The 27289-nt window shown below is 44.5% G+C and overlaps 1 protein-coding gene across 5 annotated transcripts in view; it reads left to right on the top strand.

Annotated features, from left to right (window-relative positions):
• ACSL1 (acyl-CoA synthetase long chain family member 1) overlaps nt 1–25595 on the top strand; it is a 65802-nt gene extending 40207 nt beyond the window's left edge. For 4 of the 5 annotated variants that reach the window (XM_068970806.1, XM_068970805.1, XM_068970807.1 and 1 more), the window contains exons 5-21: nt 862–963; nt 3150–3249; nt 3464–3642; nt 6039–6071; nt 6224–6275; nt 6921–6994; nt 9359–9436; nt 11713–11847; nt 13789–13923; nt 14700–14795; nt 15608–15680; nt 19021–19109; nt 20090–20206; nt 21918–22061; nt 23319–23420; nt 23552–23623; nt 23976–25595. In XM_068970806.1, the coding sequence (XP_068826907.1) occupies nt 862–963; nt 3150–3249; nt 3464–3642; nt 6039–6071; nt 6224–6275; nt 6921–6994; nt 9359–9436; nt 11713–11847; nt 13789–13923; nt 14700–14795; nt 15608–15680; nt 19021–19109; nt 20090–20206; nt 21918–22061; nt 23319–23420; nt 23552–23623; nt 23976–24116 (1722 nt within the window). In that variant the 3' untranslated portion in view covers nt 24117–25595. Of the gene's footprint in view, nt 1–861; nt 964–3149; nt 3250–3463; nt 3643–6038; nt 6072–6223; nt 6276–6920; nt 6995–9358; nt 9437–9505; nt 9584–11712; nt 11848–13788; nt 13924–14699; nt 14796–15607; nt 15681–19020; nt 19110–20089; nt 20207–21917; nt 22062–23318; nt 23421–23551; nt 23624–23975 lie in introns of all 5 variants that reach the window. The other variant, XM_068970809.1, reaches the window with a different exon arrangement.
• Nucleotides 25596–27289: the final 1694 nt, after the last annotated feature.

The raw sequence follows: 27289 nt of genomic DNA on the forward strand, positions 1-27289 counted from the left end.
TAATTTACCAACCAAGAATAAAGAATTCCAAATTAACATTAAAAAAATTTTTTTTAAGTTCGTTTGGGGTAGGAATGAGGAGAGGATGAGAAATTGGGGTAGGTAAATAGTCTTGCCTGTTTTTACTTAGTTGTAATTAATAGTGTACATTTTGTATTCATTTATCTTAAAATTGTAACAGACACTCAAGTTTGATATGGTTTTTTGTAATTGTAGTGTTTACTAGGTGTAGAGCATTTTATTAGATTTACCATCATTTACTTGATCATCCAGCCATTGGTCTTTTTTTCCCCTAAACTTTTATGACTTTACATAATTTTGAAATATATATATTTGTACCTAAAGTCTTTTCAAACTTCCCTTTAGGACTGGATTATTTCGTAAGAACTAATTCTCAAGAATAGAGTTGTGGAGCCTAATGATTAGAACTCATCCTTATTTTCCAAAGGTCTCCCCAAAACTTGTCCTTTCTGTGTTTATAACAAAGGACAAGTTTCAGCTTCTTCATTGCTCTTTATAAACACAGACCCAAAATTCTGTGTCCCTGGGTTGCTTTTGTAAAACTAAAGTATAAAACAGAAACTCTGACATGGATCGTGTGTGACCTGGCAGCTGTTGCGGTGAGATTCATTTGCTTTGCAGAGGGAGCTGTGTGATCAGTCCCCTCACCATGAGTTCTGGAAAGTCAAACCTTGAACTTTGCAAAAATGTGTAACTAAAGGGATACCTGTCTACCCCTGTTCCTTCTCTCTGGGCAGAACTGCTTCTTGGTGAAGATATTAGGCTCGGCCGTCACAGGAAGCTGTGTTCCTTGAGTTGGACCTGATGCTGTTCCTGACTGATTTTTCTCCTCTGTTGTAGGTTGCAGACATGTCAGAGTGTGTGGGCTCAGCACTGCTTCACAAGGGCTTCAAGGCAGCCCCAGACCAGTTCATCGGCATCTTCGCTCAGAACAGACCTGAGGTATTAACTGTTAGGGGCTAGGCAACCACAGCTCAGAGAATTCTCCATGCAAGAGTCAGTTAGGGTTCACACCTGCCTCTGCCTCAGACCAGATTCTGTGGTCTGATCACCACCAACATAGCTCTTTGTTGTGCCTTAGAGAGTTACATGTATGAAAACCCAAACCAGGTCTTTCTTAGCCTTTAAGTAGGGGGAAAAAAAATTTTTTTTTTAAACCAGGTTCCCAAACAGAAACTGACAAAGAAAGTCTTTGCTATATAAACAAATAAAAACAAATAGCTAACAAAAATGTCTTCGCACTATAAGGACTGCCTCTGTGGTTAGAATAATAGTATTAGTCAATGACAGAGAAACTTGGGGACGTTTTTATCAGTAGCAAACTCATGCCTTTTCTTTCTGAGGCTTTCCCCCTGCTCAGATTGCAAAGTTTAAAATCTCAGGGGGCATGGGGAAAGAGCTTCAGCAGTAGCTGGCCGTAATTTAGACAGGCGGACTGTTGTTTGGCCATCCAGGCCTGGGTGTGGTCTTCTGTAAACCACTGTATTAAAGTGCATTGAAATGAGAAGCGCCCCTGGAGTTATTACCTACACTGTAGATAAAAAAATTAGTGGCATAGCTGACACAGAAAAATTCAAGCGCTGGACTTGAAAAAGCTACATTGACTCTTAGACCTGCTTGGGTCCAAAAACATTTTGGTTTAATGTGCTACTGTTTTATAGTTAACAGTGGTTTCTCAGCATTTTGTGTATAGTTAAAGGAGGAATAGCATTTTCCACAGCTGGGCCACAACTAGGCTCATGGAATTTCATTTCTTTCATTTAAAGTGAAGCCCATTTGAATGAACACATTCAAAATTTTTGTTTCAGTGGAATATCACTAGTCATGAGTCTATGACTAGGACATAAATTCCTTACTTCATGGATGGAGTGGGCTTCTTCTGATATTTATCAGTTAGTTCACCAAATGTTTATTAAGAACCTCCTATATTGCCAGGCACTGCCAGGCACCAAAATACCACAGTGGATCTTCTTCATAAGGTACCTTGAAGACAGCCCCATAAACCCACATTTTCTTTTAATGTGTTGTGTGGACACGAAGTAGAAGGATTATGGGAACTCAGTCAAGGAGGACTTTCTGGAGGTGGCATCCAAGTGGAGTCTTGATGGCTGTAAGGGTGGGGAGGCCAAGGGAATGTCAGGAACAAGGGCATGTTTGCCTGGAGCAGCGTGTCTGTTGGGAGATGAATCATTTCATTGTGGTGGAGGGTGGAGTGGCAGGAAGAGAGAGAAAACAGCTCCAGGCCAAGTGAACGTGAGTAGGCTGTGCTTCCCATGGCCCTGTGCCTTTACCCATGTGTGATCTGCAGGTGATGGGCGCCACGAGGGTTTTCAGGGAGAGAGTGACTGCTGCATCTGCCTTGTAGGCGGGTCAGTTGCTGTGTGACTGATGGGTTTAGAGGAAGATGACCAGCAACCCATGTCATTTCCTTCCTTCCTCACTTTCCTGGGGAGACTTCCATGGACGGTTCTCCCGGTAGATGGCATGTCCCTCTTCCCATAGTCCTAGGCCTTATTGCACACTGTGACCAGATTGTTCTTCCTCGGACCTCCAGTCACTGTTTGACGGAGGAGCCCCAGAGGCAGTGTCTTGCCTGGTTCATACAGCCAGGCTCCTCTGTGACCTCAGGCTGACTCCAGCCCTCTGTCAAGCTTAGCCGGTCCCCACAGCCCTGCTGGGCCATCCCTGCCAGCCTCAGGGCTCACTGACATCCCTCCTCCCTGCTTGGATCTTGCGGTTCCTCTCCTGGAGTCCCTGTGCCTTTCTCTCCATCTGTCGAAATTGTGCTGCTCTTGCCAAGGGCGAGCTCGATTCCCTCCCACTCCATGGAGGCCCACTGTGGGCTCTCTTACCTCTGAGCTCATCACTTTATTGTGTTGTTCATTCTCTTTTCACATATTTGCCCCAAATCTTCAGGCAGATTGTACTTTCTTTTTTTTTGGTAAGAACTGGGCAAGTGTTTTGCTCATTAGGAATCCCTCCAGTGCCTGACACATGGTAGTTGATACACAGATGTTAGTTTTGGTACATCCAGTGTTTCCACGTTGAGTCTTTAGAGTCTTGTTTTTCCTGGAGGGGTTCCATGGTGACCTCTCATATTCTCACCCAGACCTCTACTTTTTCTTTAGTGGGTGATCATTGAACAGGGATGCTTTACTTACTCGATGGTGATCGTTCCCCTCTACGACACCCTCGGAACTGAAGCCATCACTTACATCATCAACAAAGGTATGTCTGTGGTCTTTGGGAGCATGTTACCCTAGTTATTGGGTAGATACAGCAGCTACATGTAATGATTACATGATGGAATAGGGATTTTTCCTTTAAATGTACACTTATCCTCCTATTCAAAGAAGGTAGTTCTTAAACCTGATGTCAGATGTTACAGTCAAGCTTTTAAATATCCCAGAGCTGCTTCCTCACTGTGTCTCTTTACTTCCAGCCGAACTCTCTCTGGTTTTTGTGGACAAGCCAGAGAAGGCCAACCTCCTATTAGAAGGTGTAGAAAATAAATTAATATCATGCCTTAAAACTGTTGTTCTCATGGACTCCTACGGCAGTGATCTGCTGGAACGAGGCAAGAAGTGTGGGGTGGAGATCATCAGCATGAAGGCCATGGAGGTGAGTCACCCTGCCCTGCTCGCTTCCCTGAACAGTTCCTCCGAGGTCATTTTGGTTCAACTGTGGTGTCTCTCCGGTGTGACCACAAAGTCCCAACTCTCGCTGGTCCTGTAAAGAGAACAGAAATCCGTCTCGTTACTGGAAAGAAGAATTCTGCACACATTCCCAGTGTTAACCCATCACATTCTGCCTAAGTGCTGTCATCTAGCAAGTTGCAGCGCTAACAAAGTCATTCTAGAGCACTGACAAGCCCTGCTAATAAATGCTGGAAATGAGAATTTCAGGTTCAAGCGGAGATTTAAGTCTGTATGTCCTCTTTAAGTATTAATGTCTTTCACTTACTGATTTGTCTCTAGAACAGTCAGACATAGAAATCTGCCTCATTATTCTTTTTCCAAGGTTGCTTTTTTAGGCCTCTGGTGAATTTCTAGCATAGGTGCTTGATTTGATTTATTTTCATTTTAAAATTCAGATTAATCACAGTTGTAAAGGTAACCAGTCTAGGAAAATGAGTGGGTCCATGTTTAAACTGGTTGTTCAACATTAGATCGTACTGGGTTGGCCAAAAAGTTCATTTTGGTTTTTCGTTAGATCTTACAGAAAAGCTTGAGTGAACTTTTTGGCCAACCCAATACAAGAAGCTGATGAAGCTGGTTTCCCTGGTTGCTCTTGGGTTAAAAGTTCCATCCACAACAGCAGGCAAGAGGAAGCTTCTGTTACGTGCACATCGCGGGAAATAATAGGTTCAATAGATAAATCATTCTCTTTCTGAAAATGTTATAAATATTTTCCTGGAGTTGTTATAAATAGTGTTTTGAATTTTATTTATAGTTCTCCTTCTACCAAGAATTTGAGCTCCAAGTAAGGATCTATAAAACCTTTTCTGGGGAATTTAGTAGGCACAGGGAATCTGTAATTTGTTCTATTAGAGTGTCAGCCACACATACGTATACACACAAACAATAGCATAGGTCAGCAACCTGTAAGAGTTAATAGGTGTGCAGAATTGTTAAATGGGGTTTTTAGCTAGTTTTTCAGCTAGTGTTTCCCTGTTTTTTTTTCACTTGTAATCCCATTTCAAGATAATGTAATTTCTTTTCCTCCCATTTTTCCTCATCCCCCTACCCTTCCCCAGACACATACATAGGCTTTTTTTTTTTTTGTCTTTTTTTGATTGCTATATATGATAAAGAATTAGAGATCTTAAGTTATATAGGAATTTTAAAAAGATGCATGGAAATTTGAATCTGATAAAAGATTATTTTGGGAAGAAATTGGAATTATCATTACTTTAGCTCTTAGTTGACTTCTAGTTGGATATCCGTGTCCCTATTTTTAATTAGTGGTCAATCATACACATAATTTAAAAGTGTGATTAGGATTTAAAACTGTATACTGGGCAGCAACTCACTGAGCCCTGAGTGGAAGTGAAAGTGTTAGGTGCTCAGTCGTGTTCAACTCTTTGCGACCCCATGGACTGTAGCCCGCCAGGGTTCTCTGTGCGTGGGGATTCTCCAGGCAAAAATACTGGAATGGGTTGCCATTTCCTACTCAGGTGAGCCCAGAGGCCACCCATCTAATTTCCACTTAATTCCAGGCACACTTGTTTCCTATGCTCACTCAAGCTGTTCAATAAGAAAATAACATAAATCGTTCATTCAAAAACTAATAGGTATTAAGGTGGTTGTGGAGATACCTTCATGCGGTAACATCATCAGAATGAGCCCGGGGTAGTAACAGAATTCTCCTTGAGATGCCACACCTCAGAACTGAATCTGTCCTTCTTAACCCTCATGGCCAGTCGATGGTGGTCCTGGAGCTTCTGTCGTGGCCTGATCTGTAATCATAAACGCCTAAGTCCTTTCTCCCCTCCATGTGGGGAACTGCAGATATTTGAGCCTTTCCAGAATGGTCAGCATTTAAATCTGGTGGAGACTGATTTCTCTCTCCATACTGAAGATGTCAGTTTTGTAGAACCGGTGATCACAGATCAGTGCTGAGTTCTGATTCTGGGAGGGCGCAGAACAGCTGCAGTTCTCTGATTAGTGTGAAGAGCTGGGCTTTGTTAAAGGCCATGATAGGAATGGCAGTGGAAACTGGAATTACATGTAAGAGACTTCGATTCCTGTCCTTGGAATCAGTCCTGTTTCCAAGGCCAGTCCTAAGGCCATCAATATGGTTTTATATAAGAGAGAAAACAACCATAAAACGGATTCTTAGAACAATGGGTAAGTATTTGGGCTCAGGTTAAATTGCTGTCGTTTATGTAATTTGAAATCTGTGTTGTCTTTGTGTCGGCTGTGAGTGCATCAATCCCACAGAAAAGTCAGCTTGAACTGACTTGATGTGACTTAAATGTTTCCATTTCAATTTTTTTTTTTTCTCTTCTTTTTAAGGACCTGGGAAGAGCCAACAGACAGAAGCCCAAGGTGAGTGCACTGTGTCCAACCCGGCCCCAGCCTCTGTCCAGCTTCTGTGTCTAATTAGTTCAGAGGCTAGTAGAAATATTGGGTCATAACGACTTAGAGTTTTCTATTCTTTTCTGATTTGTACTGGCTTTTTTCTTTTTATTGTGCTGTAGCCTCCAGCACCTGAAGATCTTGCAGTAATTTGCTTCACTAGTGGAACTACAGGTCAGTTTTGAAAAGAAATTGTTTCTAAGTGGTACCTGGAACTGTATATTTCCCGGTTCCTCTTGCGGATGACTTATTCGAATTGTAGATGGACTGGATGCAAAAGAGACAGAAGTGTTCAAGCCTGTCTTCCAGTAGCTCGATACAGCATCCCCAGGATCTGAGTGTATCCTCACACATTTACATCACCCATCTTTCTGGGACAAACTGTATCCATGGTTTCCAGAAATAAAATTCCTGGATTTTCGTCTCTTATTGCTACACGCACCCTCTAAGACTTGCCCATATTAGTAAAGATGGTTTAACACATTATTGACCTGGGGATTTTTCCAGAAACTTAACGCCTGTGGCTGGCAATTTGTTATGTAAGTGAATGTTGAAACGTCTCCAATCAATAACGTTCAGGTAACAAAAGACGTATTAATGCACCTCTGGTCAACAAGTTGTTAAGATAATTAGCTTCATTTAAAGGATTACAGGTTGCTCAGGAATTCGGTGCAACTCAGCTCTTGGCTTTCACGGTGTACCTCGCATGAGAGGCATCAGGGGCCCTGATGATGTGGGGTTTATGGGCTTGTCTCACGTCCGCCATTCTTGGATGGAGTTTCTGTCTTCTAACTTTATTTTGCTCATATGTGTCCCCAGGCAACCCCAAAGGAGCAATGATCACGCATCGAAATATAGTGAGCGATTGTTCAGCGTTTGTGAAAATGACAGAGGTAAACTTGGGGGAGAGGGCCATCTTTCCGTGTATCCAGTGGTTGGCAGCAGGCCTCAAGAATGAAGGAGGTCAAGGCCCCACCATCATGTTAGGCCCAGACTGTATCTGAAACACTACCTGAAACATAGATAAGGTCTGAGCTTTCCCGGGGTCTGAGGTCACCTCCTCTCAAATAGTTTTTCACTATGGACCTGATCCCCAACTCCCGCTGTGACCGTTAACTTGAATTGACAGATCGAATTTATTACATTTTTTATATAGTAAAACTTCATTTGGATACTGCCTTATAAATGTTTTTAGGAAAGGACAGAGAAAAACTGACTCTCTTGTGATTTTATCTCTTGTTTTAGTGTGTAGAAAATAATTAATTTCTTTAGGTGGACAAGGAAATGTTAAATGTTGCTGAAGGTGTTTTGAATTATTATTGTTTTCACTGTTTATTATGCTTAATTTGACTTCCACTTTATATGAAGGATTAAAGCCTTGAACTTTAGATCAAATAACTTTATAGTTATTTCTAATACTTTTAAAATTTGCTGTATAAGTGTCTTAGTCTGTGTGGGCAGCCATAACAAAATAGCACAGATTGGGTGGGGTGGCTTCAACAGTAGAAATGTATTTTCTCATGGAGGCGAGAAGTCCATGATCAAGGTGTCAGCAAATCTGGTTGGCTCTGGTGAAGGCTTTCTTCCTGGCTTGTAGCCAACTCCTCTGCATGCCTCCCTGCCCTCGCCTCTGTGGACACATGCAGAGGTTTCTGGTGTCTCTTCCTGTCCTTAGAAGGACACCAGCCTGATTGAATCAGGGCCCCACCCTTATGAGTTCATTGAACCCGAATGACCTTCCCTGTCTCCAAATACAGTCACGTGGAGCGGGGTGGTTAGGGCTTTAAATATGACTTTGAGAGGGGTCGTTACAATCAGTCTATAGCAAAAAGGTCTATTTCCAACTTGCCTTTTAAAAAAGTACATATTGAATAATGTAATGAATACCTTTCCCTGGTATCCTTTGCGCATTTTTTCATAATTTGCGTTTGCAAATTATGTGCCTCTGGAGGGATTCTCTAAGGTCTGCTTTTTGTGGTAGGAGCCTGTGCTTAATGGTTTTGGGGAACGGGTATCTTCAGCGACTGCGTAACTGTATTCTTACACCTTCTTAGTCCTTTTGGTATATACTTTCTAAACAGAGTTCAACATTTAGTACTTTACCAAAGTGAGATTTTAATTTCCTCATTGGCCTTCAAAGATAACTTAAAATGCATGAATCATTGAGGCAAATGATTACAGTTAATGTTAATGTGAATATTATCAGGGGCATTCTCAACTTTATAAAACTTCTCATTATCCAAATGCACATTATTTGTTTGACCTAAATAAGAAAATTGAAGAGTATAGATGTTATTGAGTCTGATTTCTCATTATGTAGCACTTTTGTACTGACAGGTACCGGTTGGGAAGCAGGAATAAAATTAATCTCAGATTATGGCACAATCAGGCTGCATCACGTATGATTGCTTTATTATGAAGGATGGCCCAGCCTCAGAGAAGGGAGAGCCCAACTCTAAGCTGGGCGCATCATCCCTAGGCGACTTGACAGAGCCTTTGTTTCTTAGTTGGTGGGGCAGCAGCTCTGTTGGCAGCCCCTGTTTGGGCCAGAATTCTCTATATTAATAGCAAGAACATTCCATGCACATCCCTCACTGCCTGACCATAAATTAAGCTCATTCTTGGCCATGAAATGGAAACCAGATGTTACTTGAGATGCAGACCTGTCATGATCAGCATTTTATGGGAGAGCAAATTCCCTGGGTCCAGTTCAGAGCTTGCATTAAACACATTGGGATTTTTTTTTTTTTTAATGGGGTCTAGTAGGGCTTTAAGGTAAAAATGTTGATCAAACTAAAATGCTCAAAATACGTTTGTACTGTAAATAAAAGGAACATGGAAATCTCCAAGTTTCTCTTTTCTCCCCTAAGTCCTTGACAACAAAAGATGCTGGTCTTTTGTTGGAATGAAGCTTGTATTTCTTAAGGTGGAGCGGAGCTTGCTGGTCATCGAGGTCCTATAGCTTTGAAAGTCTGGGTGCTTAGAGCACATGATATCTGGCCATCCCAGTGTGGGCCACATTTTCCTAATTGTGACTCAAGTCCTGCATGGATTTACTTTATCATTACGAATGACCTCTACTCGATTTGAATAACTTATTAAAGTATTGCTTAGCATTTCCTTTTTCAGTGAGAAATAATTGCAGATGTAACCTCATGCTGTTACTTCTTAGCCTTGAGATATTATGTGCTCTGAAATAAATGGAGAATTCCTGGAAATCCTAATGCTTTTCTGCCCGCTGGTGTCTTTGCTTGCAGAACACGTTCATTCCTACCTCAGATGACACTTTGATCTCTTTCTTGCCTCTGGCCCATATGTTTGAGAGAGTTGTAGAGGTAGGCACTGGGTTTTATTTTGCCTGTGCATGCGCATTTGTTTGTTTTCTAAGTCATTGTGTTTTACAGAAAGCACTTATGTTGAATGCCAGTGACATACACATTTCGTTTTTACCGCTTGCACACATGTATGAGCAGCTCCTGCTGGTAAGTTCAAGTGTGTATACCATCCTCCCCGTAGGCAGCTCTTCGCTCAGCCCCCGTTTTAGAAATAGAGCTAATTATTTAAGAGTATACTTTTTTTCTGGGTCCAGGTACTGAACTCTAATACTCATTTTAAAATTATAAGCTCAAACTTTTGAAGGACACAAATATGAATTCAGAAAGATGAGCTGTAAATGTAGAATTTTTATGAATAGCATCCCACAAAGCCTGGTGAGGCTTGAGTTCTGTAAGAGAGACAGTTCTCTGTCTCTCTCTCTCTCTCTCTTTTTTTTTTTTTTGCCATGCTGAGCAGCTTGTGGGATCTTAGGTCCCTGACCAGGGATCACACCTGTGGCTCCCTGCACTGGAAGCGTGAAGCTCTAACCACCAGACTTCCAGGAAAGTCCCAGAAGTTTTATTTTGTGCTTACCTATAAGGCACAAGTTGACTTCAGATTCTTTTTTTTTCACCAATATCCCAAGTGCCCTTGGCAAAGTGGATGACCTTCAGCCAAGTTCTCCTTGAGCTGCTCACACACAGCTGTGTGACTCATTTAAAAGCTGACCAAGAACCATCTGTTTTTCCTTCTTGGACAGTTTTGCTTTGTATGCTTATGGGAGAAACAGTGAGCACTGCTCATTCGTTTAATGTCTATTCATGAAGCACCAGCTGTGTTTCAGGCACTGGACAGGTATTGGGGGGTGAGGGGCTGATAAAGACTCTGCGCTTTGACCAGCTGCCGCCCTGGAGGATTTACTTCTCCCAAAGGATCAAGGATCTGCCAGCCGACACTTCTGTTTCCTGCACGCCTCAGGAGACCTTGCATGTGTACAGAGTGATCACAAGTGTGTTGACAGTGGACTGTAGTTACCTCCCTAGTTTTCACAGTGCCCAGGAGCCAGTCCACACTGAACAAAGCCTCTGAGCTTTAATTTCTAAACAATGAACCATGGTATACCGTTCTAAAGTGGTTTCTGCTTTCAAGCCTGAGGTCCTTTGTACTTCCGTTGCAGCATCCCTTGAATCTCTTTCTTTTAAAAATTTGAAACAGGCAGACTCTTTGTCAAATGCCTGTGACCTGCCAGTGCAGCTTGCCTCAGACAAGAGGAAGTTCAGGCACTAGGTTATAACCGAAGGCAGACTGTTCTGTGCAGTCTTAACTGACGACTCAGATATTTTTTAGTTAGATACAAACAGGAAAAATGAGACTTTAAAAGGCTTGGACTGGGGCTTCCCTGGTGGCTCAGTGGTAAAGAATTTGCCTGCCAACGCAGGAGACACGGGTTTGATCCCTAATCTGGGAAGATCCCACGTGCTGTGGAGCAGCTAAGCCCGTGCCCTACGACCACTGAGCATGTGCTGTAGAGCCCGGGAGTCACAACTACTGAGCCTGTGTGTCTGAACTACTGAAGCCATGCGCGCTACAGCCTGTGCTCCACAGCGAGAAGCCACTGCGGTGAGAAACCCAAGCACCGCAACTAGAGAAAAGCCCCCACTCACGACAGCTAGAGGAAAGCTGCACAGCAGCGAAGACCCAGCACAGCCATAAATAAACAAACAAACATTATTTAGAAAGCTTTGACTGTAGGCAAGTAGCTAAGTTTTTATTATGGGATAAATTAGACCTAAATTTTCTGGAAGGCTAAAAATAACTTGGATTATCTGATACCATGTCCTTCCTTTGGCAGATACTGATCCTGAAACTAAAACAGCAGAACCTCTAAGATCATCACTAAAAACCACATATCCTGGTTGCTGATTAGCCAGCTCCTCTGTCTTCAGGATGATCAGGAGTAGTGCAATAGCCCCCTGTTGTACAAGGACCCTAAAACACGAGAATGCTGTTTCATTTTATTTTGTTTTATTTTTGGCCATGTCACATGGCGTGTGGGATCTTACTTCCCTGACCAGGGATCCAGTCTGCAGCCCCTGCATTGGAAGCTCAGGGTCTTAACCACTGGACCACCAGGGGAGTCCCAGGAATGTTGTTTTGAAAGCTCCCTACATTTAGGAACTTTGTGATTTCTGGAAACTGGCCTGAAATGCTAAAACCAAAGCCTTGTGTGTCTGTGTGTGTTGTGTAACCGCTGCTGCAATGATGACACATTAGATATTTCTGTTTGCCTCTCTAGTGTGTGATGCTCTGTCATGGAGCTAAAATAGGATTTTTCCAAGGAGATATCAGGCTGCTTATGGATGATCTCAAGGCCCTTCAACCCACCATCTTCCCCGTGGTCCCCAGACTGCTGAACCGGATGTTTGACCGAGTAAGTGCCAGGGGCAGAGTGTGGGATCTTGAACCCAAAATTCTCTGCAAACGTGGCGGCTGCTCTTAGACTCGTGGGACTGCGGTTTACTCCGCTGTTAAACCAGAGTCTGTTTACCTCCCAGAGCTGTGGGTGAGGATTATAAGAGAAAGCACTGTGAGCGTACCTTATAAATCAGAAGGCACAATACAGATGTGGGTTGGAGGTTGCTTTATTTTCACAATAAACTCTTGGAGCCTCCGTTTTCTCACCTGTACAATGGACTGTTACCTCCTCCTCCATCTTATAAAGTTGCTAATTACATCACATGAAAATAATAGCTATCAAATGATTTTATTGGGCTTCCCAGGTGGCTCAGACAGTAAAGAAGAGTCTGCCTGCAACGCTGGAGACCCAGATTTGATCCCTGGAGCAGGAAGATCCCCTGGAGGAGAAAATGGCAACCCACTCCAGTAATCTTGCCTGGAGAATCCCATGGAGAGAGGAGCGTGGTGGGCTACAGTCTGTGGGATCTCAAAAGAGTCAGACATGACGGAGCAACTAATGCTTCCGCTTTCATACTGGTGTCTAGGGTAACAAGAGAGTAGAAAAGCTAGCTTAAAACTCAACAAACAAAAAATGAAAATAATGAAGATAATAACTATGAAATGATTTTATAAACTGTGAAGTTCCACCATGTGTAAAAATGCTACCTACTTAGCAGCCACATTGGGAGACGTGACTAAGCCGAGCCCGGGACCAAGAGGAGGTGAGGGGGCTGTTGGACCACAGGCCCACCGCCAGGGCAGGACCCTGGGTGGCGGGAGCGGTCTTTACGGTGGATTTGCGCGGGGCAGTTTTAATGCTCTTCATGTTGAAGCATGGCTTTTGTCATCTATGAGAACGTCTCACTTTTCTTGCATTTTTGTTTTCCTGCCAGCTAATACTCCCCAGTTTCCGTGGGAGGTTTTAGCTTCTGTTAATCTTTTGTGGTGGTGATTGTTTAGTCACTCCGTTGTGTCTGACTCTGTGACCCCATGGACTGTAGCCTGCCAGGCTCCTCTGTCCATGGGATTTCCCAGGCAAGAATACTGGAGTGGGTTGCCATTTCCTCCTCCAGGGGATCTTCCCAACCCAGGTGTTGAACCCACGTCACCGGCATTGCAGATATACTCTCCTTTCTCATTTTTTTTTTAATGGTTCTTTTTTTTTTTTTTTTTTTAAGAAAATTGTTAGGCGGCCTTATTGAGATATAATTCACATTATATATGATTCACCCATTTAAGTGTTTTTAGTGCAAGTCAAAGGTTTTTAGTATATTTACAGAGTTCTGCAACTATCATTAAAGTCCATTCTAGAACATTTGTATCACTTCAGGAAGAATGTGGTATCATCCTCCACCCCACTGCCTCCCTCTGCCCCATAAAGTGAACTACTTCCTGAGCCTGTACATTTCCCTATTCTGGATTTTGATATGAGTGGGATCACGGAGTATTCTTTTGTGACTGGCTTCTTCCACTTAAGTATGCTTTCCAAGTACATACATGTCATAGCCTGGATCCACACTTCGTTCCTTTTAATGGCCAAATAATATTCCACTGCATGGGTGCAACATGTTTTATTTATCTGTCCAGCCATTGATGGTCAGTGGGGTTGTTTCCTCTTTTAGGCTGTTATGAATAATGCTGCTGTGAACATCCACAGGCAAGGGGCTCTATGGACGTGTGTTTTCATTCTCTTAGGTGTGTGCCCAAGAGCAGACTTGCTGGGTCATGACTAACTCTGTGTTTAACTGAGGAACTGCCAGTCTGTTTTCTAAAGCAGCTGAACCATTTTACATCCCCACCAGCAAGGCATGAAGGTTCCAGTTTCTCCACATCTTCACCAACACTTGCTGTTACCTGACGTTTTCATTCTTGCATTCTACTCATCGGGAAACCTTCTCATCTCTTGACTCATTAGATTTTCGGACAAGCAAACACCACGCTGAAGCGATGGCTGTTGGACTTTGCCTCCAAGAGGAAAGAGGCTGAACTTCGCAGTGGCATCATTAGAAACAACAGCCTCTGGGATAAACTGATCTTCCACAAAATACAGGTAGCATGTTGACTCTCAACTATTGCTTGTCATCTAAACTAATTTGGCTTTCAAACTTTCTGTGAGGGCTCTTTTTTAAAATTGAATAGTTGATGTACAAATTTATATAAGTGACAGGCATACAATACAGAGATTCACAATTTTTAAAGATGATGTTCCATTTATTGTTATTATAAAACATTGGCTATGTTCCCCTAATATATCCTTGTAGCTTATTTTATACCTAGTTGTTTGTACCTCTTAATCCCCTACCCCTTTATTGTGCGAGAGCTCTTTTTAAAAGAGAAGGTCAGCGAGAAAGAGAATTTCTGGCACATTTCTTAAAACTAAGGACAAAGCCATTAGCAAAACCTCAGTGTCCAAGAAAATTCTGAATAGTGTTTCACTATCCAGGGCACAAAAGGGATCAGGTAGCATAGCCTTTCTGATTCTCTATTTTGTTTTACATATGGAATAATAGTGTATTCCCCAAAATGTGATAGTTGCCACAAACCAACAACACTCTTGTTCTAATTCCTCAAAACACTTGTGAGTGTAGAGGTGTTGCTTTGCTGTCCACAGCCATTGAGAGCGAGTGGCATGGTTTTGGGTGGAACCAACCCGTCGGGTGTCCCTCTTGGAGCGCCTGTGCATGCTTGTGCGGAGTGAAGTTCTGTGCAGCCCGCTGACCAGGAGCTGGTGGGCTAGGGCATCAGGGTTCCCAGGAGGAATCTTGGAGAAGACCACTGCTGTCCAGCCACTTGCCCTCACCCTCTCCCCTCTTCCTGCCTTGCAAGTCGAGCCTGGGAGGAAAAGTGAGGCTGATGATCACAGGAGCAGCGCCCGTGTCTGCCACCGTGCTCACCTTCCTGAGGGCCGCGCTGGGCTGCCAGGTGAGGGGCTCCCTGCTGCTCGGGCTCTCAGCTGACTCACGCCCGTGTGGCCGCTTTCCGAAAGGCTGTCTTCTTTGCCTGCGCGTGCCCCTTCTTTTCTTCGGATGTGTTATTACTGGGTGGCTTGGAGAAAGAAGTACACGCACAGCTTGGAGATCCTGCAGTCCCAGAGCAGTGCAGTAAAGCCAGTGTCACAGTAAAACGAGTCTCCTGAACTTTTTGGTTTCTCAGTAGATATAAAAGCCCTGTCTACACCAGACTGTAGTCTAGTAAGTGTGCAGTAGCATTATGTCCAAAAAACAAGGCATTGTGTATACCTTAAAATACTTCATTGCTAAAAAACGCTAACCATCTTCTGACAACACAGTGTTGCCATCAACCTTCAATTTGTAGGACATGCAGTCTCTGGTGTTCCTGCATGTATCTTTCACCTCTGGCAGAGTATGTGTTGTGTTCACCATTGGGTAATTTTCACTGGGGTAAGGCACAAAAGATGCCTTTAGATCAGGCGTGAGGGTGTGGGGATGGGTCATAAACCACGCAGAGACCCTGGCTTACGTGGAGGGAGCATCAGAGACTGGGTGACAAGGAGCCGTGAGCCCGCAGAGCGAGTGCATCCCTGGGTGGATCCTGCGAAGTGTGATCTGTGCGGCATTGTCTTCTGTGTGTGTGAGCATGCTCGCGCTGTAATAAAGCGTGTTGTAACGTGTGGGCTGAGGTTTCTAATCCGGCTAGAGGAACTTAGTTACTGAACACTTGAAGTGGAAGTGTGACTGTCCCCTCTCCTTCTGTCCCTTCGCCTGGGCACCCAGTTCTACGAAGGCTACGGACAGACCGAGTGCACCGCCGGCTGCTGCCTGACTATTCCTGGAGACTGGACCGCAGGTACAGGGGCAGGAACTTGCTCACAAGGATCTTACTCTTCACATCAAAATTGTTGGAACTGGGTTAACTAACCAACTTAAACAAGTGCTGTGTCTCCGATGATTTGGCCTTGGGGCCAACAATCCTGTGAACCCGAGAGCCCTGTGGATGGGGTCTCCCAGGGCACAGTGGTGATTTGGAGGCTCTGACTTGTCAGGCTGGGTGGAGCTCACATCTGAAGACGGTGCCCTTTATACCAGGTTCAGAGTGCTTGGCCCACCAGAGCTTTCCGGGAATCGATTGGGGCCTGATTACTTGCTGGTGAATTTTAATGGCATTTCCACTGTGTGCTGCACTTGGTGTTGAGACCCCAGGCAGAAATAAACACAAGTCCTTTTTCCCAAAAGGAAAGAACAGTGGAGGATAAATACAAGTACCTGTTCTGGATGGGGTTCTGTGCTAGGCACTGAGGGACACAGATTACGTGCGTTTCATCCCGACAACATGCCTGTGAGGTCAGCCTTGTCACCCCTGGGAGGACACGGTTGATTGTTGACTAAGAAGCTTATCCATAAAGTCTAAGAATTTATATAGCTTTATGCTTCAGAGCCAGGATCCCAGCCCATGTTTGACCACAAGACTTGTATGCCTCCCCTGTCCCATACCAGCAGTGTACTCTACACCGTGATCAATAGATTCCCTGATACAGTTGCCGTTTTACATGTTTGAATACCTAATGACACAGATTCTAATATCAGGCCGTCTCTGGGAACATCATTCTGTTGCAGTTGGCACTGACAGTTTATGAACCTTTTTCACAGTACTTACTTTTTAATCCCTGGTGCCTTACCAGCTGGAGAATTTGGAATAGTGACCACTTTAAGCTAAAATGATCAAAACATTGGAAGAATGATTTGTGACACTCTTAAAACTTAATCTGATTTCTGTTATTTTTGTTTTGGGAAAATAGCCCAGTCCTAGCACCCTTTGGTTAGGACTGGAAAAGGTCAGTTTTCATTCCAATCCCAAAGAAAGGCAATGCAAAAGAATGCTCAAACTACCTCATAGTTGCACTCATCTCACATGCTAGTAAAGTAATGCTCAAAATTCTCCAAGCCAGGCTTCAGCAATACGTGAACTGTGAACTTCCAGATGTTCAAGCTGGTTTTAGAAAAGGCAGAGGAACAAGAGATCAAATTGCCAACATCCGCTGGATTGTGGAAAAAGGAAGAGAGTTCCAGAAAGACATCTATTTCTGCTTTATTGACTATGCCAAAGCCTTTGACTGTGTGGATCACAATAAACTGTGGAAAATTCTGAGAGAGATGGGAATACCAGACCACCTGACTTGCCTCTTGAGAAACCTATATGCAGCTTAGGAAGCAACAGTTAGAACTGGACATGGAACAACAGACTGGTTCCAAATAGGAAAAGGAGTACGTCAAGGCTGTATATTGTCACCCTGCTTATTTAACTTCTATGCAGAGTACATCATGAGAAACGCTGGACTGGAGGAATCACAAGCTGCAATCAAGATTGCTGGAAGAAGTATCAATGACCTCAGATATGTAGATGATACCACCCTTAAGGTAGAAAGTAAAGAAGAACTAAAGAGCCCCTTGATGAAGGTGAAAGAGGAGAGTGAAAAAGTTGGCTTAAAAATCAACATTCAGAAAACGAAGATCATGGCATCCAGTCCCATCACTTCATGGGAAATAGATGGGGAAACAGTGGAAACAGTGTCAGACTTTTATTTTAGGGGCTCCAAAATCACTGCAAATGGTGATTGCAGCCATGAAATTAAAAGATGCTTCCTCTTTGGAAGGAAAGTTATGACCAACCAAGATAGCATATTCAAAAGCAGAGACATTACTTTGCCAACAAAGGTCTGTCTAGTCAAGGCTATGGTTTTTCCAGTGGTCGTGTATGGATGTGAGAGTTGGACTGTGAAGAAAGCTGAGCGCTGAAGAATTGATGCTTTTGAACTGTGGTGTTGGAGAAGACTCTTGAGAGTCCTTGGACTGCAAGGAGATCCAGCCAGTCCATTCTGAAGGAGATCAGTCCTGGGTGTTCATTGGAAGGACTGATGCTGAAGCTGAAACTCCAATACTTTGGCCACCTGATGTGAAGAGCTGACTCATTTGAAAAGAACCTGATGCTGGGAGGGATTGGGGGCAGGAGAAGAAGGGGACGACAAAGGATGAGATGGCTGGATGGCATCACCTACTCAATGGACATGAGTTTGGGTGAACTCCAGGAGTTGGTGATGGACAGGGAGGCCTGGTGTGCTGTGGTTCATGGGGTCACAAAGAGTCAGACACGACTGAGCGACTGAACTGAACTGAACTGAACTGAGCACCCTTTGGCAAGAGAGTGAAGTGAGCTGTGAAAAGAAGCCTTGTCCTGTCTTAAATGAATTTACGTATAAGACATGTTCTTTCTTAATCTAGGGGAAAAGGCCATATTGGTCAAAACCATCTGACCGATCACAGTTTATTCTCATAGAGAACGCAGACATTAATTACATCTGTATAAGGGAGAGCAGGGCCATCGTGAAAGGTTGTTGTTGAATCACGACACCGGGATTCTTGGCCTCCGGAGGAGAAGAATTCAATCCGAGGCCAGAGACAAGGCTTGATTGCTCAGAGCTTTTGTGTAATAAAGTTTTATTAAAGTACAAAGGAGATAGAGAAAGGTTCTGACAGGCATCAGATGAGGGTAGAAAGAGTACCCACTTGTTAGTGTTAGCAATGGAGTTATATACTCTCCAATGAATCCAAAGAATGTCTGGAGGTTGTAAAGACCTCACCAGACCTACTCCCATAATTTACATTTTAAGATAACAGAATTAGCCAGAAGGTTTAATCCAGAGACTGTCCTCAGGCAGAATACATTGTTGTTCTATAATCCTAAGGAATGTAAAGAAGGAAAAAAAGTTTCTCCTTTCTTCCTCCTTGAGAATTCCAGACCCCTGTCTCCTTGGGGACCCCTAGACTTCTTATCAACCTGCCTAGGAAATGACTCTCAATCGGATCATAGGAACCACATAAAAGTTTTAGAAAACCCACTTCCAGGTATTCAAAGAAACCCTAAAAATCAGCAGCCAAATCATTTACACTTTGGAAAGTAATTTGGAGTGTCAGACTTAGGAAAGGTCCCTAAGAGACTTTTGAATGTTTCTCTTTTCTGGGAATAAACTCTCAATTAGTTTGCCAGGGGGAGACAGACAGTGTTTGCCAAGCCAGAGGTTCGCACCAGCTGTTCTCAGCGTGAGAACAGGGCTTGTTTGGGATCAAAGCAATCTGGCCTAAGGATACTGGTTGTCGCATTAGGAGTGATCATTCTTTTATTTGATACACAGGCCATGTTGGTGCCCCAATGCCTTGCAGCATTATCAAGCTTGTTGATGTGGAAGAAATGAATTACCTGGCTGCCAAGGGCGAGGGCGAGGTGAGTAAAAACCCCCGAAGTCAGCCCCTCAGGGCAATTGCCTCCGGTAACCAGCCACTTCTCAGCACTGCGGCAGGTGAAGCCACTGAGCTTGGTGTTGCTGCTGATCTTGCGGTCATACAGGCTTCTTTTGGAAGGTGCATATGTCTAAGTCTCAGGGGGTGGAGGCGTGGGGGGCACCAGCACCACCTTCTGCCACCAGCACGATGGGCCTCAGGGTCCAGGAGGGCAGAAAGGCTTCAGGGCCCAAAGTCCCCCGGCTTCCTGTCTGCTGACTGCCCTCAGTGCCTGAGTGACCGCTGGCTAGTGGAAGGTATGCCCAACTGCTGTGTGACTTCATCCCCTTTGGGGCTTTCTGGCAGCTTGGAGCCAGAACCTAGGGTGACTGTGAGCCCTAGAATCTGAAGTCGAAGACATTCAGGAAGGAAGTGGGGGCATTGGAGGTACCAGCACGTCAGTGAGGCTCTGGTAGCTCCCTCTGGATCCTGGCATTCAGAGTCTGGCTAAAGGTTGAGGGAGACATACACGCCCGCGCGCGCACACACACACACGCAAACACACATACATGCACACATACGCAGTTTCCTCTGGAGAAGTCCCAGTCAATGCTCTTAACAGATCATCTTTCTTCCCCCTCCCATCTCACTGAGATGGAACTGATGCCAGCGCTGTCTAAGTGTAAGCTGATTTGAGTTGCAGGTATTGTGAAATGATCACGGCCGTGGGTTTTGTAACCATCCATCATCTCATACCGGTAACAAAAAGAAGAAAAGGGATTTTTGTTCCCCCTTGTGATGAGAGCTGTTAAGATCTCCTTTCTTAACAACTTGAAAACATCCCACGCAGCCATGCCAAGTGTAGTTGGCATGCTGTACATGACATCCCCAGTCCTTACTTACCTTATAACTGGATGTTTGTACCTTTCACCCACTTCTTCCAATTCACATGGCCACACCTCCCTCGCCCTCTTTTTCCTTCAGGTATGTGTGAAAGGGTCAAACGTTTTTCAAGGCTACTTGAAAGACCCAGTGAAAACAGCAGAAGCTCTGGATAAAGACGGCTGGTTGCACACAGGGGACATTGGCAAGTGGTTACCAGTAAGTGGTCCCCTCCCTTGTCGGGAAGACGAGCCCCAGCACGGCCACGGCGCCCTGATTCTCCCCCGTCTTTCTCCCTCCCTTCCTTTAGGCAGAAAACAGGCTTATGTTTAGCATCCTCCTGTAGCATTTTCACTGCAACTGCTGCACATAGGTTTTGTTTTGATACCTGGCATCCTTTCTGGTTGCTGCTTCTGGTCTGAAATCCAGAAACACTGTGACTGGCTTTTCCCATTTCAGTACTGTGCCTTGAAGTTGAGGCCTTGGTTCATTTTGGGTAGGAGGGAGAGAGCACTGTATTTAAGCTGCTGGGAATGGATGACAGGCCAGAATTTGTGAACACATACGTTTCTTAGCATCGTCATCTCAGTAAAAACAGGGTAAGTGTTTAGAGGTTGAGGCCAAGCCCTTCGAGTGTAGCCTCAGAACTGTTAACCGTAGAGAAATTCGGAGTTCATCTCGGGAGTCAAGGTGCTGTTGCAGGAAGCAACATAGGCGTCAGCACTTTTGCTGTGGTGGCGACCATTGCTTTTTAAAGTCATTACTGATTTTCACTGCAAACACTCCATTGGCTAGTGTCGTTATTATTATTGTGTAATTGTTCAAGTCTTACAGATTTAAGGTGCTTAATTAATTTATTTTTTTTTTTGCCTGAAAAAATATCCCCACCCCAAATTAATTCAGATTTCAGAATACCCAGGCTATTTAGAAATAAATCAAGTCCCTCTTTCCAGACTCAGGAGGGATTAAGTATCCATTCTAATTCTGACTCTGGCTCTGAGGAGCCCATCTCCTAATCCTAATCTTTGTGGACCTTAGTCTGCTCTTGTTGGAACCGGAGGAAAACTGTTGCAGGCTGAGAGAACCCCGGGCACTTTCCAGCAGATGACTCTGGGAAGTGAGCGAGTGACCCGGGGTGGGAATGGGGCTTTGGGTTACCAGAGGTGGGGAGGCAGGCACCACTGGCGTTTTCGAGTCTGGGCCAGAGATTCTCGAGTCCCCACAGTCATCACTCAGACAGCCGGGAGCAGGTCCTCTGCAGCCCCTGCTCCACACCGAGCACTGTGGGGAGGATGAGCGCGTCTCTCCTCAAGAGCACCTTGACCCCGTCTCGGGCCCCTGTGACACAGAGTAAAGCTCTCCAAGCTGAAGGAAGCAAGCAGGGTGCTCTAGTTGGCTGAGAGGCGGAAGTGGAGTGAGAGGGACTCCCTCATCCCTTCTCTATCTCACTACTCAGCCTGGGGAGGTTACATAATCTCTGTCAGCCTCAGTTTGTTTCTCTGTAAAATGGTTTAACAGCCGACCCCTGCCAGACCTTATTGCTGCTAAGTCGCTTCAGTCGTGTCCGACTCTGTGCGACCCCACAGATGGCAGCCCACCAGGCTCCTCCATCCCTGGGATTCTCCAGGCAAGAACACTGGAGTGGGTTGCCATTTCCTTCTCCAATGCATGAAAGTGAAAAGTGAAAGTGAAGTCGCTCAGTCGTGTCCGACTCTTAGCGACCCCATGGACTGCAGCCCACCTGGCTCCTCTGTCCATGGGATTTTCTAGGCAAGAGTACTGGAGTGGGGTGCCATTGCCATTGCCAGACCTTATTAGGATTAAGTAATTGTGCACAGGAAATGCTCAGTACCCTGCGTGGCCACTGCTGGGGGGAAACAGCCCTGGGACCTGCTCACAGCCCACACCTCCCCTCCGCACCCCCAAACAGAATGGCACCTTGAAGATCATCGACAGGAAGAAGCACATCTTTAAACTGGCACAAGGGGAGTACATAGCTCCCGAGAAGATCGAAAACATCTACCAGCGAAGTGAACCTATCGCTCAGGTGTTTGTCCACGGAGAGAGCTTGCAGGTATGTGCTGCCCGAGCCAGGAGCTCTGTGGCCGGCTCTGTATGCCTAGAGCTGGTTCATATTCATTGCAAAAAGCATCACAATATTATAAGACGTCCACGTACCTTCAGTGTAATGGGAAGTTTGCCACGTGTGTGAACTGGCTTTCTGACTGACTTTGATGCCTGACTTGCTAGAACATAATCAACACGTTATTGGGTTTTGTTGCTTGGCGTTTCTTTTCTTTTTTTCTGTTTCTCCCCCATCTATTTTGTAACTAGCAATTTGTGTCTCTTATTCTTGGCAGTTCTTAGTCTGCTATACCAAAGGAAGTGGCATAAAAATACTGGGGGATAGGTAAAATAAGCTTCTAATTTAATTACGAGGAGAAATATTGATATATGGGTTATAAGAAAGCTTAGCATTTTCAGACATATTAAACCTAACTTATTTATGGTATACCTTCTTCATCATTCTTGAGCAAATGACAGTTTGGAAGCCAGCATATCTTAAAGTTGAAAACTAATGGCAGTATTGCAATGGAACCTCATTTACCAAAATTCTGGACAGATGGTGGAAAGGAAGAGAATGGGTTCTAGTTTTCTGAGGGTTAATATTTCTGCAAATCAGAGGGGACACATGTATGCCTAGAGCTGGTTCATATTCATTGCAAAAAGCATCATAATATTATAAAGTAATTATCCTCCTATTTAAATAAATTTAAAAATATTTCTACAAATCTTGAAATTTTCAAATAATTGTGGCAGAATATTTTCCTATAAGAAAATACGCCTATTTTTCTTCAAGAATGCACTGCATCTTCTTAGACCTGGCCTACTATGCCTTTGATTTTTATTTCATTTCATTGTCACTCAGTTGTAAAGAATGAGGTGCTAGAGTTCTTTTTAAAGTGAATCTGTATATATTTTCTTTTTGTCTTTTTATAAAGCACTTATCTGATATCTATCCCATTATTTGCTTATTTGACCCTATTTTATTTTTTAAAGTATATATAAAAATAAGTAAAAACTAGGGTTTTATTATATTTTGATTTCCAGTGGTTCTTTGAAAACATTTATTACAAAATCCCGATACTGTCTGTATTTCAGAGGCAGGAGTTAACCTGGGCCCTGTGGACGCCAGGGCTGTTAACATGCTCTGAAGAGAGGGTCTCTAACTCCCAGATTCTCCCAGGGGCCCGCAAAGCAGATAATAAGGAACAACAATTTTAGAACATCGGGACCAAACTGTGTAATAACCCACTTGTCTCTGTTAAAGGCATTTCTCATAGCGATTGTGGTACCGGACGTTGAGACACTAGGTGCCTGGGCCCAGAAGAGAGGCATTGTGGGCTCCTTTGAAGAACTATGCAGAAACAAGGTGGGTTCCAAAGTGTGCAGCCATCCTCCTGAGCTTCCTTTTGCGTTAAGTGCAAAGTGCAGGGACCCCTGCCCCCCGCACCCCCTGAACCCACCACGGGAATAAGGATCCTGTTTTTCTTACCTTATTAGGATGTCAAAAAAGGTATTCTAGAAGACATGGTGAGACTCGGGAAGGAGTCTGGCCTGAAACCATTTGAACAGGTAAGACTCACATCCAAGTGTATGAATTCCCGAAAAATGGGTTTTTGACTTGAGGGTGTTTTTGGTGAACAGGTTCTAGAAGAGGATGAGGTGATGTAAAGACATTGTGCGGAAGAGACAGTGGTGTGGTTTGGCTGGGGAGGGATTTCTGTAACCAGGGGGGTGTATCCTCTTCCTGGGGGGCCAGGCTGTGGTCCCGATTCTGTCCTGATATCAGGCCACTTCCTGCCCTATGTTGAGATGGTGCAGCTGGCCTGGCCTGTGAAGCTGGCAGGAATGGCCCAGAAGGGTTTTTATCCCTTCAGAAGCATCTGTCCTCCTTGCCTCCTTTGACTTCCTGGTCTCTTTACAGGTCAAAGCCATCTATCTCCACCCTGAACTCTTCTCTATCGACAATGGCCTTCTGACCCCAACCATGAAGGCTAAAAGGCCAGAGCTTCGGAATTATTTCAGGTCACAGATTGATGAGCTTTACTCCACCATCAAAGTCTAACGAGAGGGAGGAAGCGGAGGGGAGTTTGACAACGGCAGGAAGGGAGGGAGCATCCTCGGGTGCCTCTCCCATCCAGATTCTCGTCATAGGAGCCTGGAGGGAACGGAACACTGCCTTACAGCCACCTCGCGTCGCAGACCGTGTCCACGGTGATCCACGATTTCCAAAACGAGCCTTAAAAAATCGTAGAGGGGAAACTGCAAACGTGCTAAGTTCTTTACCAATTCCTCAGTTATAAAGGCGGGTGAACACTTTGTCTCCCCGATCTGCTAACCAAAGGGTTAGGACTTTGCTCTTTCTGAGATGTCTGCTACACACTGCAAATTCTGCAGATTTCTGCTGCTCAAAGAGTCCCGTGCACTGGAGGGAACCACCGTTCCGACAAGCAAGACCTGGCTCGCCTACAGGAGGTCGCAAGAGGACCAGAGGGTTTTTTTTTTTTTTTTTTAAATTCCTGCTACCCTCCCTTCCCTGTGTCACACTCACTCTCATGAACCTTCTGATTAACCCGTCCTTCCTGTCGGAGCAGAGGTTCTCAGTGAAGCAAAGGGCAGACCCAGCTCAGAACAGCACAGGTATTGAATTCTGGATGGACAGCCGCTCACCAGGGAGGATGGATTCTGGTGCCCATAGAGCAGAATATTCTCCAACCCTCTTCTCCAGATCCAATTTCCTGATTTCCTCCATCTGTCGCCTCCCAGGGGTTATTAAAAAAAAAAAAAATCTGCCTTAGACTCTGCAGTGAAGACAAGCATTTCAACAAGGAAACAGTTACCTGGATCAACCATGCTCAACTGTGACGCCTGAATAACTGTCCACTTTTCCTTCGACGAACTGGTCACTCTGTCTCTGATGGATTTTAATGTGGTTTTCATATTGAAAGAGTATGTTTGATCAAGTGGCTTTTCCCCAACCCCCCGCTCCCCCCCAGAATATAAACTCTCAGGCAAGGCATGTCTTTAAAAATATTAAGGAGGGAGATACACTTGGGTACTTATTGAAATGGCTGGTGATAAATAAATGCTCTTCTATCGTAATGCTACTTGATTTCTATGAAATGTATTTGACAAGCCAAAATTCTAGGACATAGGAATCTGGAAAACTCATTTCCTGGGATTAGATTCTCAAGGTTTTTTTTTTTTTTTAAGTTAATTTGGGAAATTAGCCGCATTTCACTTTTGCTGCAAGTCTTTGCCACATGTGACTGAACTTAGTTTTCATTTGTACACCGAAAACAGTTGTTTTGGGAAAGAGGAGTACCTGTATTATACAAGCACAACAGGGTTTGCCCTAAAGAGCTGTCGTCGTTATAACACTATTTGGTAGCCTAACTTCCTACGTGTACTCTTAATTGCCCAAGAAGTCAATAATTGGTCACATCGGTGTTTTGAATGTTTGCTTTAAGTGTTGGCTCTTTCTATGTTTTATAAACCAAAACAGAATTTCCAAAAACAGTGAAGGAAACCAAAATAAATATTTCTGCATTTCAAGCGAGTGACGCCTCCATTTTTCATGGGAGGGCCGGGGCGGCCTCGGATGAGCACGTGCGAAGAGCGGGGATGCGCTCAGCCACAGGCTTCTCCCTGTGTGTCCTCCCTTCTCCGGGCTCCTTCTCGGGGCGCCGTCGTCCCGCCATTTCCAGATGCTGAACCGGGGCTCCAACCTGTTCCCCTGGCAGCAGCGATAATGCTGTGTTTCAGAGGAGAAAGTCATGGTATGAATGGCACAGGTGTTCTTGAAAACGCAAATTCTCGGGGGGCGGGGGGGGGGCGGGAAGCGACGTTGCAGGCGGCGTCGCTGCGGTGGGTGGTTCTAGTGGGTTTTCGTTTGGTGCGTGTTTGGTCATCCTCTTCCCATAATGCTGTTCGGGGAGATGGCTCATTCATAGCGGCTGTTTTCTCCTGTTGCTACCGTACGCTGTCATCTTAAAAGACTTGTCTTTTCCAGAAGTGTGAATTAACCGCGCCCGCCTGCTTCGGTCTCGGGTTTGGGGTGCTGAGGTCTGCTTTCTTCCTCTAAAGCTTAAGCCCTGTCTGTGCACAGCTCTCTGGTAAGACTCCTCATCCAGGCTGCCTTTTTACCTTGCTTTTCAAGTTCTTTACCTTCTTCCTTCCCTATCTTCCTCTTGCTCTCTCCTGTCATTGGGGAACCCCGTGACCTTCCTGTCTCCTTCGTGAGCTCTCAGCACAGGACTTAGGAACTGGTGGGTGTTAGATAACTCTCATTTGAACAAATACTTGAAAGTTTGAACCAAGCTTCTGTCATGAGGTTGATAAAAACATTGTCTCTCTTTTTTTTTAATTCTGATAAAACACACCTAAGATCCCCCATCTTCATCATTTAAAAGCATAAGGTTCAGTAGCATCTAGTGCATTCACTAAATGCGGCCTGTGCAGGCGTCACCACCATCCATCTCCATCCAGTAGTTGGTCACGTTCCAAAACTGCAGCTCTGCACATTAATAACCCTTGTTCCCTCCTCACCCAGCCCCTGGCCACCACCATTCTGCTGTCTCTGGACTTGACCGCTCTAAGTGCCGTATATGAATGAGTCGTACAGTGTGTGTCCTTCTGGGTTTGGCTTATTTCACTTAGCATTATGCCCTCTGGGTCCCTCTGTGTCGTCAGAAATGTCAAGATTCTCTCACTTTTAAGGCTGAATTAATATTTGTACGATTACATCATATTGTGTTTATATAATCCTTTGTTGATGGACATTTTTTCCTACCTTCTAGCTATTGAGACTATCCACTGTGAACGTCACTGTACAATATCTCTCTTGAGTCCCTGCTCTCAGTTCTTTTGGATAAACACCCAGAAGTGGAATTGCTGGATCACTGGGTCATTCTGTGTCATTTCATTTTCTGGGGAGCTGCCACAGTTTTTCGCATCATTTTAGACTCTCAGGGACTGTGCACAAGGGTTCCACCTTCTCCACCTCCTTGGCTATTACTTGTTGGTTTCTTTCTCTTCTTTTGATAATACCCTTCCTCATGGGTATGAAGTGGTACCTCACTGTGGTTTTGATTTGCAAGCTGGAATCAAGATTGCTGGGAGAAATATCAATAACCTCAGATATGCAGATGACACCACCCTTAGGGCAGAAAGTGAAGAGGAACTAAAAAGCCTCTTGATGAAAGCGAAAGAGGAGAGTGAAAAAGTTGGCTTAAAAAT

This window comes from Capricornis sumatraensis, chromosome 4 (genome assembly GCF_032405125.1).
Source record: "Capricornis sumatraensis isolate serow.1 chromosome 4, serow.2, whole genome shotgun sequence".
In the NCBI taxonomy this organism is placed as follows: Eukaryota; Metazoa; Chordata; class Mammalia; order Artiodactyla; family Bovidae; genus Capricornis; species Capricornis sumatraensis.